Source organism: Sipha flava, unplaced genomic scaffold, assembly GCF_003268045.1.
Source record: "Sipha flava isolate LNK unplaced genomic scaffold, YSA_version1 49_pilon_pilon, whole genome shotgun sequence".
Taxonomy (NCBI): Eukaryota; Metazoa; Arthropoda; class Insecta; order Hemiptera; family Aphididae; genus Sipha; species Sipha flava.
The window spans coordinates 838,799-855,442 of NW_020273360.1; the positions used below are offsets into that span (position 1 = coordinate 838,799).

The 16,644-nt window shown below is 26.0% G+C and overlaps 1 protein-coding gene across 2 annotated transcripts in view; it reads right to left on the minus strand.

The window, feature by feature from the left end:
• The window catches only part of LOC112690319 (excitatory amino acid transporter 2), a 61,855-nt gene that overhangs the window by 35,954 nt on the left and 9,257 nt on the right, over positions 1–16,644 (minus strand). The window contains exon 1 of one of the 2 annotated variants that reach the window (XM_025564295.1): positions 9,561–9,667. The exons of the other annotated variant lie outside the window; for it this stretch is intronic. Within the exon in view, the coding sequence (XP_025420080.1) occupies positions 9,561–9,588 (28 nt within the window). The 5' untranslated portion in view covers positions 9,589–9,667. Of the gene's footprint in view, positions 1–9,560; positions 9,668–16,644 lie in introns of those variants that run through there. 2 annotated transcript variants of the gene reach the window in all.

The following is a 16,644-nucleotide window of genomic DNA, read 5'->3' on the forward strand; positions in this document are numbered from 1 at the left end:
AATCATACGTAAGACATCAATTCTATTTCAGACTTACAGCATTGCAATAAATAATGACTCGGTGATTCGTAGAAGACCTATTACCTATTAAATTATAATAATACGACGTATCTGCTTGGAATAATTTTAAAAATAGTATCCCAGTTGTTTACACTTGAAAATTCAACATATCATACCATTCATGCACACCTATCAATAAGATATATTGCTATTGTCTTTATTTAGATAAAATTAGATTAATTAACAATTTTATAAATTATCTGTGAAATTATTCCTGTGAATAATAATTTTACTATTAAACAACTAATGACAAAATTGAAATAACTACAAATAATACATACAAAATGATATGTCACATAAAGATTGTAAAATAAAAAATTACTCGGGTTTCAGGTTAAAACCAATATTTTATTCGGGTTTTGGTTAAATGGGGTGTTTTAAAAAAAAATCATTTGGGTTACATGGGTTTTGGGTGTTTGATTTTTTAAGTGTTTTTAAGGGTGTTACGGGTTTGGGTTAATTCGGATGCAAAGCCCTGGTTCATACTATTGCTACTAATCTACTATTTACGAGTTTTAGTCATCCATATCCATCGAATTCAAGGTCATAGCATCGCTGTTTAAGTCAACACACCGATGCAGTTGCGATATGTACACGCGCTTGTATATTACCTCATTATTATATATTTATATATATATATATATAAAATAGGTCGTTAATATCAATTTTTTTTATATATATCTACTATCCCCATAGTCAGTCTACTCCGATTATACGTCTTTCGTGGATTCCTGTTTTCGTTTTATGTTGTGCAAACGTTACATTTTATGCCTATTGACAAACAGGCGACGAAAAAAGAAACTACACTGCATTAATTGGTAGGCTTCTGTAATGTATAGTCGGTCCTAAACATTCACTTTGATTAAAATATGTAATTTTGAAAGAACCTGCCGATAGAATTTCTAAAAACGACCAATCATCAAAAATGGCCTACACAATTCGATATAGAAAATAGGTTAAATGCAACTGGCTGGTAAAAATTAAATCTAAGAATATTATTATTTTTTTATAGGACATATCGAAACTCACGCAAGTTTTACGAAATAAGCCTCATGTAAATTAATACGTTAAATCATTTTGTAAATACTTGTACATATATTTTTTAGTTTATGCTAATTTTATACAATTTTGTAAATTAAATAACATTATAAAACAGTTTCTTTTAGTTATTGTATAAGTTCAACACGCATAAACGTGTCAACAATTTAAAAAAAATAATAGAGATTATAATAAATTAATATTTCGTAACATACCGTAATACTGCATGAGTAATTACAAAATCGTTCGTACTTAAAGGTTTAGTTTTTACTATTAAAATATCAAAGTTTACTTTTGTTTAAAGTCCTCAAATTTTTATCATAAAATTAAGTATTAGTTTTTAACGTACTCGTATTTTAAATAAAAATATTACTAGTTTTAATTGTAAAATTAAATGAATGTTATCTTACTAAGTTGAAAATTAATATTTATGATATTTATATAGTTATTTAAAAAATTCATTAGATATCATGTTTATGTCATAGTTGATTTATATATAGGTATATAAATATTAGGGTAAAAGTATGAATACTGTTTAAACTATTGGTCAAACCTAGGGTGCACAAAATTGTTTGGTCAAACCCCGGATGATTTTTGTAATTCGGATTTTTACAAACGATATTTGGTAAATCTTAGGATAAACAATCAGTGTTTATATATATATATATATATATTATTGTTATATATTAATATATTGTTAGTTTATTATAGCTACTAGCAGAGGCGTATTTAGATTTACTTGGAGGGAGGACTCAATTTTTTTTTTAATTAAGGCTAAAAATTTACTATTCAAATTATGGTAATATTTAAATCGGATGAACCCTTAATATTTGTGGTTTTTTTTTAAATTTAATTTCGGATCCACTTAGAATCGACTTCTGTAACACCTGTCGGTGTTTTGAAAGTTACGCTTTTGTTTTATTTGATTTTTCACGAAGTATGGACCCGAAAAAAACCCAATTCAGTAGCCATGCGTAATTTGATTTTGTTATAAAATAATCTACATTAAAAAAAATTATAATGTGTATCTCACATACTCGTATAATCGATTTCTTAAATACGGATTCAGGGGGCGATCGCCCCTTCGCCCCCCCCCCCCCCCCCCCCCCCATAAATTACGCCTCTGGCTACTAGGTACATTAATTACTAGTTACTAGTATATTATTTTTATTATAATTAAATTCATTTTATTATTAAATTATTTATTTGTGCAGGCTTAGCTGTTATGGAATCTAAAGTTGCACAATACATTTTTGGATAGGCACCTGTTAGTCATACATTTTTTCAAACAATCACACCTTATTAATTCTTGTCCACCAGTCAAAGACAGTTACGATACAGCTTGTCCAATATCAATTTCATTATCTGTTATGATTGCCGATTAGAAAAAATATCTTCGTATAACTGAGTGTGAGTTAACAGTTGTGAGATTATTCCTGCTTTTGTTCCCAGGCGATAAAAATCTCCATCCACAATTTGTAACACCTTAGTCAATTATGTGTAAGAATCAATTTTATTTCGATCGACTTCTGGTATTTTAATTTTGATGGTTTGTCCAGTTAATACTATTGGTATTTTCTTGTTTGACATTTGCTTCATTTTTCTTGCTTGTATTATAAACCAATATTTGATTCTTTCTCATGTTGCTTAATTTTTTGTATCCACGCCGGTATTATATTTTCTACGTCTCTTATTTCTACATATTCAGTTTCTCCAAGTGTCTCTACTCCATCATCGGGCTCTTGATCGATTTCATCTATCTCACCAACTTCAACAATATTTATCTTTGGATCTGTAAGTGCTACCTCTAAATTCTCTTCTGTTCGCAATCTTGGCAGTACATTTTTTGGAATAATTGAATTAGCTAATACCATTTTAATTGTATTCCCAAATACTGCTTCATATGATGAGCATTTGATTCCTGAAAATTTGGTAATTAAATATATACTTTATCCAAAACTTTAATTATGTTATTACATTATTATTTTATTAAAATTTTGTTAAACAAAATGAAAATTATAAATTTGCATGGTAGGTATTAAAATAAAAAAAAAAAGTTGTAAGACACTGGTTGAGTACCAATGAATTAAACTAAACATTACTAATAATAAAATAATAATTACAGTAGAAACCGCTTATAATGACACCTGTTGTAATGACATATCAGGTGTAATGACCTTAAATTGAGGATACCAGCAAAACTCCTATATGTACCATTTGTAGCGGTTATTATGACGTCTGTCTAATGACTATACGGATGTTATGATGGCTATCTTTTGTTTATACTGGAAAAATCATTTATCTATAACGACTTTACTTTATCGAAGGTATTAATTTTACAACCAATAGTATTATTAATTAGTACCAATAATTTCATCGTTGTGTTTCACCTTCAGTTTATTTTTATGTTATCGTCAGTATACGGGCAATGGTGGTGCGTTTAACTTTATTTCGAGTTAGTGTATTGAATATTGTGATATTGTAAAATGATCAAATGAAAACGATTCACAATTGAAGAAAAAACTAAGTCAATTTTTGTTTAAAAAAGGTGAAAAAATTCCGACATAGCTAATGAATGGGGCGTAGGTCACTTTACGATTTCTAACATATGGAAAGCTTGAAACAAAATCGAACAAGAGTTTAAAAATGAAAAATTATCAGTTAAAAAAGTTTGAAATTATACACATTTGGATTTAGACACTGTTTTATTACGATGGTTTAAAAATCAAAGAAATCTCTGCATTCCAATTAATGGACCGATTTTTCAACAGAAAGCCAATGAATTAGTTAAAAGCTTTAGTAATCATAATTTTAATTGTTTTACTAGTTAGATTCAAAGATTTAGATCGAGGAATAATATTGTGTTATCAACAATAAACGGAGAATCAAATTCGGTCAACATAGAAATTACACACAATTGATTCGAAAAAGTATGGCTTAAATTGCGGGAAGAATATACAGATGACCAAATCTATAATACAGATGAGACTAGATTTTTTTACAGAATGCATCCTAACAGAACATTATAATTTAAAGGAGATAAATGTTCAGGTGGTAAATGTCTAAAGAACGTTTGACCGTCTTAGTTTCAGCAAGTATGACTGTTAAAAAAACGGGACTGATTATAATTGGGGAAGCCCGTAATACATGATGTTTTAAAAATATCAAAAGCAACTATCTACCGTGTGTATATGAATCAAACTCCAAAGCTTGGATGACTGCAAAATCGTGGTCTAAAATTTTATTAAATTGGGTTTTAGAGTTAGGAAGAAAAAAATAAAATATTTTACTCTTAATAGACAACTGTCCAGCACATTACCCTGTAGCATTAAGCAATATTAAATTTCTATTTTTACCTAGTAATTGTACATCTGTTCTTCAACCAATGGATAAAAAAGTAATAAAGTGTATGAAAACTTATATTTTAAGAAGTTTGGTGCTAAAAATAATCAATAATATTGAAAACAAAATTGAAAAAATATCAGTGTATTAGATGGTACATTACTGATTTTTAAAGTTTGGGAAAAAGTATCAATTTCTGATTCTCTGAATTCAAAATTGTTTTTGTTACGCTGGTTTCAATAATGCAACAAATGTTCCAAGTAGAACAAGAAGAAGACATAAGTTTCCCAAACATAAATTAATTTCAAACTGCAAGAACAAATATCAAAGAGTGAAAATCTGTTATCATGGAAAACCATTAATAGATTGAGAACAGGTGTAGATAGATGCAAATTAAATATGTTCAATTGGAAATTAACAGAGGATAACAAATGTGAATGTGGCTCCACCCAGACCATGCAACATCTCCTGGTCTGTCCAAATCTCCCAACAACATGCGACACTACAGACAGTGAACAATCAGGCAGTGGAGGTCGCTCGTTACTGGAAGGATATTATACGAAGGCAATTTTCCCGGACTCGTAAAAAAATTAAAAAAATTAAACGAAAAACATTGTTTATCATATCGCTCTCTATTGATATCGGTTCCATTCAAATAAATCAATTTATTGTGACTTTTTCTGAGTGTTAAAATACTGATGTGTAACACTTAGAACACAACAGGAAGAGAATTGAAACGCTGAATTCAAAAACCTCCTGTTCATAATTGGCCTGATGTTAAGCCTTAGGTCGTGTTTAAACAATCAATGTTTGGAATATATAATGTTTTTGTTTGAGTATGCTTTTACATCATGCGCATGGGCCAACTTTTTCAGATATCTCAAAAAGTTCAATTATCAGGAATTGTTGACATTTCAAGAAGTATGTAATGCAAAAGAGTTGTTAGAGAATGATAATTAATGGGATGTTATACTAAAAGTGACTACATAATGTAAATCAGTGTCGAAGGTGAGAGAAATTTTTGCTATATAAACACCGTTATCTGGACTTTCAAATCCTCAGCAATTGTGGGAAGAGTACAAAAGTAATACGGCGAATGATATTTTACACATATTATAAGAACATAATAAATAAAAATTGTACACGAATTAATTAACTGATTTTGATAATATTATTCTCTAATTTTACTCTATATAACTTAATATAAACTCCATGTGTATATTTTCGTTCAAATTATGTTATAAGAGTGTTTAATTTTCGACAAATATTGCAAATTAAATGTTTATTATAGGACAAAAGGTTATATTTATTTATAAATTCTATACATTTCTAATAGATAATGGCGGAGTAAGTTTATTGACACTTTTATTATTATCTCGATAACAATAAATTGAAATACTGAAAAGTTTAAAAACGTAGGTATTCATTGCTTGATTCTCATTTATGACTTTTATTTTATTTATTTTAATGCCACCAAAAAAATCTAACTTCCTAAATCGAAGTACTAGAAAGATACATGACATAGAGACGAAAGAAAAATTCAATAGGCCAATTAAATCGAAGCAAGAAGCAGCTCAAAGAATCAGGACAAGAAAGAGTCGTACACGTCTGCGACAACTAATATTGAAAACAATGGTAGCACGCGAACAGCATTTAATCTTGCAGTACACCTTGAAAACGATCACGTATATATTTCACTGAACAAAATTCACTGGGTGTAACTTAAGTTTCAAGTTACTATAACAAAATTACTATTTTAAGTAATTTTATATTTAATTATAGTTAATTTTTATTTATTTTAATTATTTTAATTTAATTATATTTTATTGTAGGTAATTTGTAGGTATTATAAGTTAATTTTATAGGTATTTAAATTATTCGTTACTCATTTTTTGTTTAATATAATTTCAAAATTTCTTGAATATTGATAATGTGTAGAAATACTAAAATTTATATATTTATATAAGTTACATTTTCTAAATTATGATTTTTTTATTATAGCTATTGATAGTTAGATGATAAAGTGTTACTTTTAAAATTAAATTCTTATGTTGTTTATTTAGTGTTTTATCTTTGCAGACATGCACTGCATCGGCGTCTACGCATACAGCAGCGTTATTGAGACTTTTAATAACAATAAATAGTGTAATAATACCAATAATAATAATTATTATTATAATCAGTTATTACTTATTATTGGGATTTGGTTTTAAATGCAAAATATATTTATTTTTTTTTTTTTAGATGACCTTAGACAATGCATTCCAAGTAAGTACATAATTTGTTATATGTAACAGACACTTAAAAAACGAAACTTTTATTTAGCATTTTTTCATATTTTTATACATTTTTCAATGTTTTCTAATTTTAAGAGCATTTTTTAGTATTGTTCGGTCATTTTGTTTATTTAAATATATATATATATATATTTAATATACACAGTATACGAGTATATTATATAGTTTTTGTATAAATTACAAATTTCAAATTTAAAGAAACATTTTTTAAAAGCACCTTCTAGAGTTTTAAAGTTTAAATTTTTGGGCCCAAATATTCCTTTACCAACTCAACTAATACCAATACGTTAAGAACTTGGATAGAATTTGTAATATACTACTGTAAATATTTTTAATTTATTAAAACCGTAATTGATAGATTTGAAGAAAACAATACTAGAGCTATTAAAAAAGTGAAATATTTGATGACAGTCAAAGAAATGTAATCAAATTTAATATTTATAAAAGCCAACAATGGAAATATACCAAGCTGTATTACTTCTAAAGTTATACTTTAAGCTGACACAATTGATGTCGTAAATTATATCAAAATTTGTATTTCGAATAATACATGTAATTATGAAAAAGTAATAAAGAAAAAATTGGAAAATATCATAGAAAAAATTGTGACTATAATATAATGAAAATAATTTCAAATATTTTGGAAGGCAAACCTCTTTAACAACCATATCAGGAGAATTAACATCAAATGATATTTTCCACTTCAAATATGCTCCTCGGTCAATACCATTGTCGACAGTCACAAGTCAACATTTTCAATTTTCAGTTTTGTTTTAATAAAATTATAAATCATCTAATAATTTATTAGTATTTATTAGTCTAATAAAAGAATATATTTTTTAAAAAAATTGTATTTGTTATTTTTTAAGAACATTTTCATAGTAAATTGCATTTTTTTAAGGGCATTTTTTAATGTTTTTTTAATTATTTTTGTATGATTTTTAATGCGTTTAAATTTTAGTCTTACTTATTACTCACAAATTAAATTGTAAATGCTCATTTTTTCATTCGATCTAATTTTATGATTACTATGAATTACAGTATCGAAGAATCGTGTAATGACTGTTAAGTATTTATTTTTATATTATTTAGTTTACGAGTATGTATTTTCGTATTGACAACATGGTTATTAAACTTCAGTAACATTTTTGAAAAAAAAGTAATTTCTATTATAATTGAGTTACTTTTTAAATTCAAAAGTAATGTAACTTGACCAAATAAGAAAATATAATTTAAACATAATTTAGTTACAATTTTGAAAATGTAATTTAATTACCATACAAAGAAAAAGGAACTTCCCCGACAATGACAAAATGTTCTTTACAGAGTACTTGAGCCACCAAAAACGACATTAATTTAATTTTTCACATTTGATCAAAAACCTGATATTTTCGGCCAATTCACATAATAATTATTATATACTAATGCTCCATCATATTTTATATAGTCATCAAAAACACTAACGGAAATGTTTTTAAAGCAACCATGTTGAGTGGAAAGTTTAAAGGAAAAATCGTCCTTCAATTCAACACGTATTGATACTATTAAAATCTCCAATACAATATAAAAGCCTTCAATTTCCTATTCGAGTGGCTTCCACAAATAAGTTTAGGCCTCACAGTATTAATTTACACTTTGGACTTGAAAAATCTGTACCTTCCATGAGCATATTTTAGTTGCATGTTTACGTGTAAGGAAAACAACAAATTTATTTGTGTTAGCAAAAATTAGATCAACCAAAAATACTGTACACCGATTGGTACTTAGTAAAATTAAAAATAAAAATATTTATAATAAAAACAATTATTAAAAATAATTAAAAATAATCTGAGCGAAGCTGGGTAATTTAGCTAGAATATTATTAACTAAAACATCATGTTGCTGAAAACCCTCAAAAATATTGATCGGATATGAACTATAGTAACAATTTTAAGGTTCTAAAATATTTTAAAATATTTTATTATAATTTCTCATCATGAGAGTCCCCAGACATTTTTTGAGGAAAGGCAATATTAATTTAAAAAATAAATGATGACTTTTTTTATACATTTTATACTTACATTTTATTTATAAATTATTTTTCTTCCTCAAATATAAGATATAAGATAAGATAAAACAATCCAAATATTATAAAAGATAGTTTCTTTCTATGTATAATATATATGTTATATTAAAGTAATCTACGTTTACTAAATTGGCATTTTGTAGATAATGCTTTGGAAAACAAATATAATATTCTAAGGGGGGCAAGTGTCCTATTTTGTCCTCCCCTGGGAACATCCATGTTTCCCACACATATACAAATTTATAGATCAAAGAAAAAAACCGATTTGTATTATGTCAGCTAAACTTTAAATTTTATTTATATAAAGCTTAATATAATTTATTAATCTAGGCATACTTAAGTTAGATACATAGACAATTTTATCAATATTAGACATTTGTTTTTAAATTATTTTTATTTTTATTATATTAGATAATTGCAATTACTTTTAAAAATACCCATTTTGAAAAATTAATAGTTGATTACTTGTTTTCTGTTTTATATGAGGAATTAAATTCTTTTTAACGATTTGGCGTACGATAGTAGAAGCAACTTTCCATATATAATACTATTTTTATACGTATAAACTAATTAAATATGAAAGTAAACAAATGGTCGTTTTGTACATGAAAACCAATAAAATTACGAATATTCGAATACGTAATTAAAAATCGTAACTGGGTATAACTATAATTTTATCATTATATCTATATCGAGTAAAATATCGTCTGGAGGATATTAAATTTAATATCGTTTCATAATTATTGTACATCACTCACCAATATGGTTAGCATGTTTGATTTTCATTCCTGTGTATGTGATAACCGTTCGATTCTTTGCGAATTCACAATATTTATATATTTAGGTATATACACTCGTTTGATAATAATATAATATAGGTATAATATATAGTATGTACTGCCAGCGTATAACAACTGTTTTTAATAAAGCGTAATAAATAAAACTGTAGCGACGGAGCCAATCGTATCGATATTTTGCAGACCGATGGACATTGTCGTTCAACGATCATTCGTTTAAAGCTGTGGCCGAAGACTCTCTAAAGGACTTTCGAGGGTTTGTCATACACAAACACGCACAGGCGCGCGCACACACACACACACACACACATACTCACGCGCTTGTGCGCGCACATACACTAGTGCTTGTACACGAACACATCCTTGTGTCTAGGTGTCGTTGTCGTCTGTTGTTTACTCATTATCGCAATAACGGTGACGTATTACGATATACAATTTAATGACAACGTGGAGTATTACAACGTACCGACTACTATAAAAGACTCGTGCAAAATATTTACATATTTTCCGCATAATCATTGTGTATTTATTTCGATTTAATTATTTATAAATAAAATATGCTGTGCAAGAAAGTGAAGATTTGTACACAAACAATTAGTATAAATGTCGTCATTGTCAGTAATCAATTAATTGGGTAGTGATCGACTTGAGCTGACTATTTTTCTGGCATTATTCGGCTATTAGACGAATATAGTAGGTTATTAACAATATTTTTGTTTACCGTAATATTATATTTTACATCGAGTACTCGCCATTGACTGAGGGACACTAGCCTTCATGAATTAAAAATCATCCCTCAAATGTACACTATATTGGTGTTTGAATATTTATACATACTTATGTAATTCATAGTTGCATTACTTATGACAAAATGTAGAGCTGGGGTTTGAAGCCTTTCAAACACATTTATCAAGCTTCGCCTATTGTACGCCCAATTTTTTATTCATTTTAAATATAGTTTACCATACGAAACATTCAAGCTGTTTTATATGTATTTCATGTCAAAAAAAGTGAAAAAAATTATTACGAGTATTATTGTAAATAATATGAATTATCTATTTAAAAATATTGTAATACTAATATACTCTGTTGTTGACTTTTATATGACATTTTAGTATACCCACACATTTCACTAAAAGCGTTTACTATCATTAATTCATTATTAATTTATTGTGTTCTATGCAAATTAATTAGAATTAATTGGAGTGTAGAGAGTACGGTTATTGTAATACAATGTCACTACATTTACATGTAATCAGCAAATTATTGTGGCTTAAATACATTTTATACATATACCTAAGCCTTATATTTATATACTGATAAGTAGGGACCGGATTTATATGCACATAAATCTTAAAAATAAGATGCTCTTATGCTTTATAATTTCTTTAAAAAATAATCTTTTATAGGTATAAATATTCTTTTTTTGAAAAATATGATTTTTCATAAAAATATATTAAATACTGAAAAAAGAAATAAACGTAATAGTTTATACAAATTATAAATTTTTCCTTTATTAAAGGAATTATAATATAGTTAAATTAATTCTAACCATTAAAAAAAAATTCAAACAGTCATATTTAATCTATACTGTGGTGATATATTACTACTTATATATTGATTCTTATATTTTACATGTGTGATTGTAGCACATAGTCACATAGTACCTGAAATTCAGATTTATTTAAAAATAATATAAATTACATAATTTAAATCATAAAAATAAAAAATAATTGTATATAAGTACCAAAAAATAGTACCTTTTAGTATACTTGAATGAACACTTACATGTGCAAGTTTAAACATTTAACCGTATTGGAGCAATGATAATAAACTTCGATATTACGATAATAATAATAATTGTGCAGTCATAAGTCACACATGAAGAAGTACGCTTTATCTACAACCGTTCTATGAGTACATGTACAAAAGGCTATTAATATAATTCATGAATTAAGATCAATCTTAATTCGTGGTGTAAGGTTTATGGATGCTAGTGAAGTTTTTTTTTAGAATAGAATCATAGAATAATTGATTTTTTTACTAATGTTATGTTCTGTTTCTTGAAAAGGAAAGAGACTGACGGATGTTAAAATTACTTTTGCATTTTTGTGTATACCATTAAATTTTTATAAATTGTTCAATTTAAATCTTAATATGGCAATATATTCCTAAAACATATCATTTTGTACAATGTATTATTTAACTTTAAAATATACTTTTTTATACCCTTAAAATTTTCGTATATCAATTAATAGGAAAATAAATCATTAGGAACACTTATTCAATAGTAGTTGCATAATCTCAGTAAAAATATGTAAAAACATAAAAATTCTGTCTCTTCTTATAAGCATTGAAAAACTAAGGTAAAAGGAAAGGAAATATATTATACGAGCTACAATCACATCAAGTACAATATAATCACTGATTTTATACTTAATATGTGATGTTATAAGGTATTAAATTAAAAAATAATGAGGAATTTTGTGAAACAGCAAAATAATGAATACAAAAAACTTACGCAATATATTTTTTATAATATATTATATACTAAGGAGGATTACGTCTACAATGTGCTGTGACAAAAATATAAATATTTTTTACGTAGGATTTACTAAATTGTATAGTATTATCACATTAAAACGAAGGATGAAATTTAACGAATATTGTTTTGACAAATTATTAAACCTATTCAATTTTTTTCGTAGGGCTAAATGTTGTTTGAAGAAATATAATTTTGATTTTATTTGATTTTATTTAGGTAAATAAATTCTTAATTTTCTAAACACTTAATACTTTCAAAACGTTTTTATTTTGACAATATATAATGTGTATAAATCTATAGAAGTTATTCAATTTCGGAAGTAAAAAATAATGAACGGCCGAAAAGAAATTTTAAGTTTGACTGAGTTCGATTTTTTGGATTTTTCTATTGAGCTGTTTTTTTTGTTTTCCACAAATTTTTAATTTGTGGAAAACATAACTATAAGACGAAGCATAGTGCTATTTGTGAAAAATTACCGTAAACACTTTTCGCAAAAAGTGTATCTTTATAAAGAATATAAATTCAATTATTTTATGTAGAACTTTTACCGTATACTTTGGAAGATAGCCAAACTATCATTGAAATTAAAAAAAAAAAAAATGGTCTGGTGCAAATTTAAGATTTAATTTAAAAGTTTTATTTTAATATTTTTATTTTTAGAATTCCAAACACCGGCATATATCAACCACATGACAATATTACATCATAATGAGTAATATAATAAAACTTTTATCTAATATTTCTGATTTTAAACAGTTATAATAATAATAATAATAATAATAATTAATAAATGTTAATAATATAAAACTATTCGCTTGGGTGTTATCTTATAATATTGCAAAAAAATTAACTATATTATAATTAATTATATAAAATAAATATTATGTTTTAACCATACGGCGATTAAATTCATAACAAAAATTACGAGGGACGTATTTATACAATATGCAGTTAACTCACGATATAACGAAGCTCAATATAACAAATTAAACTGACATTCCCTTGAAAATATCGGGATATAACGAAAAATTAAATGTATTTTGGTCCCTTCAATATTATTATGTCTTTTTAGCCAAAGCTGATGAATTTTTATAATTGAGGGTACCCTCGATGGAAGCAAAATCAGATTTGACGCAGTCTTAAATTATTTACAGATACATAACATTGACGGCAGTGAATTTTGTAACATTTTAAATTTGGACAACGCTATTGACCGGGTAAGCACAAGCGGCTACAAAAAAAAAAAAAAATTACCAATTTTTAAAATAAATATGTATACGTAACTAAATAATGACAAACTCATATATGAACGTATTCATTTTTTAACTTAATATATCTAACTCTGTATATATATATATATATATATATATATATATATATATATATACATATCTTTACATGTATCTGTGTAAATATGGATTGTTAAATGAAAATTAATACGTATTGGTTTTGTGTTGATTTATATTTTCTCAATTTTCTTTTAAATCTCGTTAAAACAAATTTTGTTGGTTTATACTTTTGGTATTACAAAATTTTGATGTAACAAACTTTCGATTTATCGAACTTTGTCCAAAGTTCCTTGGAATTAATCATTTTGTGAGGTGACTGTAATAACTAATACATAAAAATGTTATATAGGTATTAAAATTGATCAAGACCAGATCCTTAAAATGTTTGTAAGTCTTATTAATGATTCTGATTCTTTAACTGAACAAATTATACAATCTTTATTTGCCAAATAAAATATAAAATATACGACAATAGATAAATAAAAATATAAATTTATTATTAATACTACTATATATATTATGTAATGGTATTGATTAAAAATTAATAATTTATAAATAATATTTTACTGTTTGAAATTTCAAAATGTTTCAAATGAAAATAAATCAACTCAAAACTATATTATATATACTTACATAATGTCTGAATTTGAGTTTTAGTCAAAATTATTTAATAATCAATAATACATTTAATTTTTAATGTTATTGAAAGAAAATAGTTATTAGTTATTTTAAGTGGTTGAGAGCTAACTCACTTTGGATAATAGAAAAGCACATATCACAACTAAATCACACTGTTATAATATGTTCAGTATACAAATGCTTATTTAAATATAAGTAAACCACACTATAGATAAATTCTATGGAAGGGGCAAGTCATTAAACATACTAGCTCATGTATTGTGGTAAACTCCGCCTCAAAATCCCTATTTTCAGTTTTTACCACCCAAAAGTTTAACAAATAAATGATAAAAATAATTATAATATAATTATATTATATATAATAATTACACACCCTGTCGTTATTCAATACTATACGCTACATCTGAATTGCGTTCCGAAAAAAAAAAATTTGATAAGTGGGTACACAAATTGCGTCCGTCTTAATCTAAACGACTACATAACTTGCATCTAGTTTTATTTAAACGATTACATGAAAATATTTTTTTGGCCTCCCATTTTTAAAACCAGATGAAGTAGAGGATTATTTTACTGACGATATTATATTAATTTTATCCGAATATGAAAAAGTACAGAACATTTTTTGACTTTATATTAAGTACATACATAAAACCTGATTTTGATCATCCACTTTCTATGTGGGAAATGTATTTATGTTCTATAATTCGATCTACGAATAATTGTGAAGCCTTCCCATTCAAGTTTAATAGTATGTTTTACTTAACACACCTGAATGTATTTAAATTCATAGATATTTTAAAAAAAGGACTAAAATAAACTTATATTCAAGGGCGTATTTGAGTTGTGGCCATGGGGAGTATAGGGGGGGGGGGGCAAAACTAATTTTTCTTCAATAAAAACTTAAAAATAATTTATAGTTCATTACAGTGGCGTACCCAAGGACAGGTCCGGAACCCCCATTGAAATTTCTACACACTTAATGGTTTAATAGTAAATAGTATATAGTGTATTTTAATTTCCTATTATCTTCAATATATACATTTTATAGATTATATAATATACCTACCAATAATGTATAAACCACGTTTAATTTATACCGCTTTTTTAATATTATTTATTATTGTTAGTTCAATAATGTATTTTTTATAACATTTTACTGCCAAATAAAAATTGATTTCAAATTATAGTACCTACCTACCTATTATATGTAGTAAACTTTTGTGCAGAATATGTGTGATGTATAATTATTATGACTATTATTATAGTTATTAACAGTAATCGGTTGGTATTGAATTAAACTATACTCATAATTAGAAAACAGATAAAATAAAAATGTTGGACCCCCCCCCCCTAAAAAATTCCTGTGTACGCCACTGGTTCATTACCTACAGCTCATGTTCCTGTTGCTCATTCAAGTGAATAAATAAAAATACAAGTACCAAATTTAATTAAATACTTATTTAATAAATATATTTAAAATCTACTGCATATAAAATAAGTATTAATAATAACAATACAAATAGTTCTTATATTAAAATTGTACTTTCAGTCTGAATCCTGTATAAAAAAAATAACAGATAATCATAAAAGTAATAATACCTTATTACTTTTAATAATAAATTAATAATATTTTACAAATTTTTTACAAATTTGGTAAGTAGTCAAATAAATTATAATTTTTTTTTTCATTTTGGCAAATTTGTTGATTGTTTCATCAATGGATACAATAATATTTTTATCCACATGCATCAGAGCCAAACCTGTTAGTCTAAGCTGACTTATTCTTGATCTTAACCATGTTTTAAATTTACAAAAATATATTTTTGGCCAATATTTGCAAGTCAAAGAATATGGAAACAAATATGGTCAGTTATTATGATTATTATTTTGGTTAGGGGCTTCTAGCTCAATAAAGCACACAAATATGCATGCATATGTGCATAAAAAAAAATGACTAAATACCTATGCACAACAAAAAGTACCTGATATTATGTTACATAAAAAAATAATAGATGAATGAAATTATTAAGGACTTATATAGCTCTAATAAATAGAAAAATATACAATATTCATAAATGCACCAAAAACTGACTAACTAGTAAATATGTGGTAAAAAAAAGTGTTACTTTAAATTATTTTATATTATCTGATAAATACCTCGGTTATAGTTGTAAATGTTTATAACCGTAGCAATATTCGTGGAAGATAATACCACTATTCGTTCTACAATATAGACATATAAAGATATCTGTATATGTCTACGTTCCACATACAAAAATGTTATGATATAAGAAGATAAACAAAAATTGATACCCATGATCAAAGTGACATATTATTGAATTTATTATCATATTATAATGATAGACTAGTAATTTATATTCTAAATTATTTATACATTACATTTTTTAAATAAATCAATGTATTATATTAAAAAAAAATACTAGCCATGGGGGCGAGTGAATGCCCTCTTTGCCCCCTCAAATATGCCATTGCTTATATTAAATAACCAAGTATTCATATAACTAAAAATACAGATAATGATATGTGAAAAAGAAGATTATTTCAGACAAAA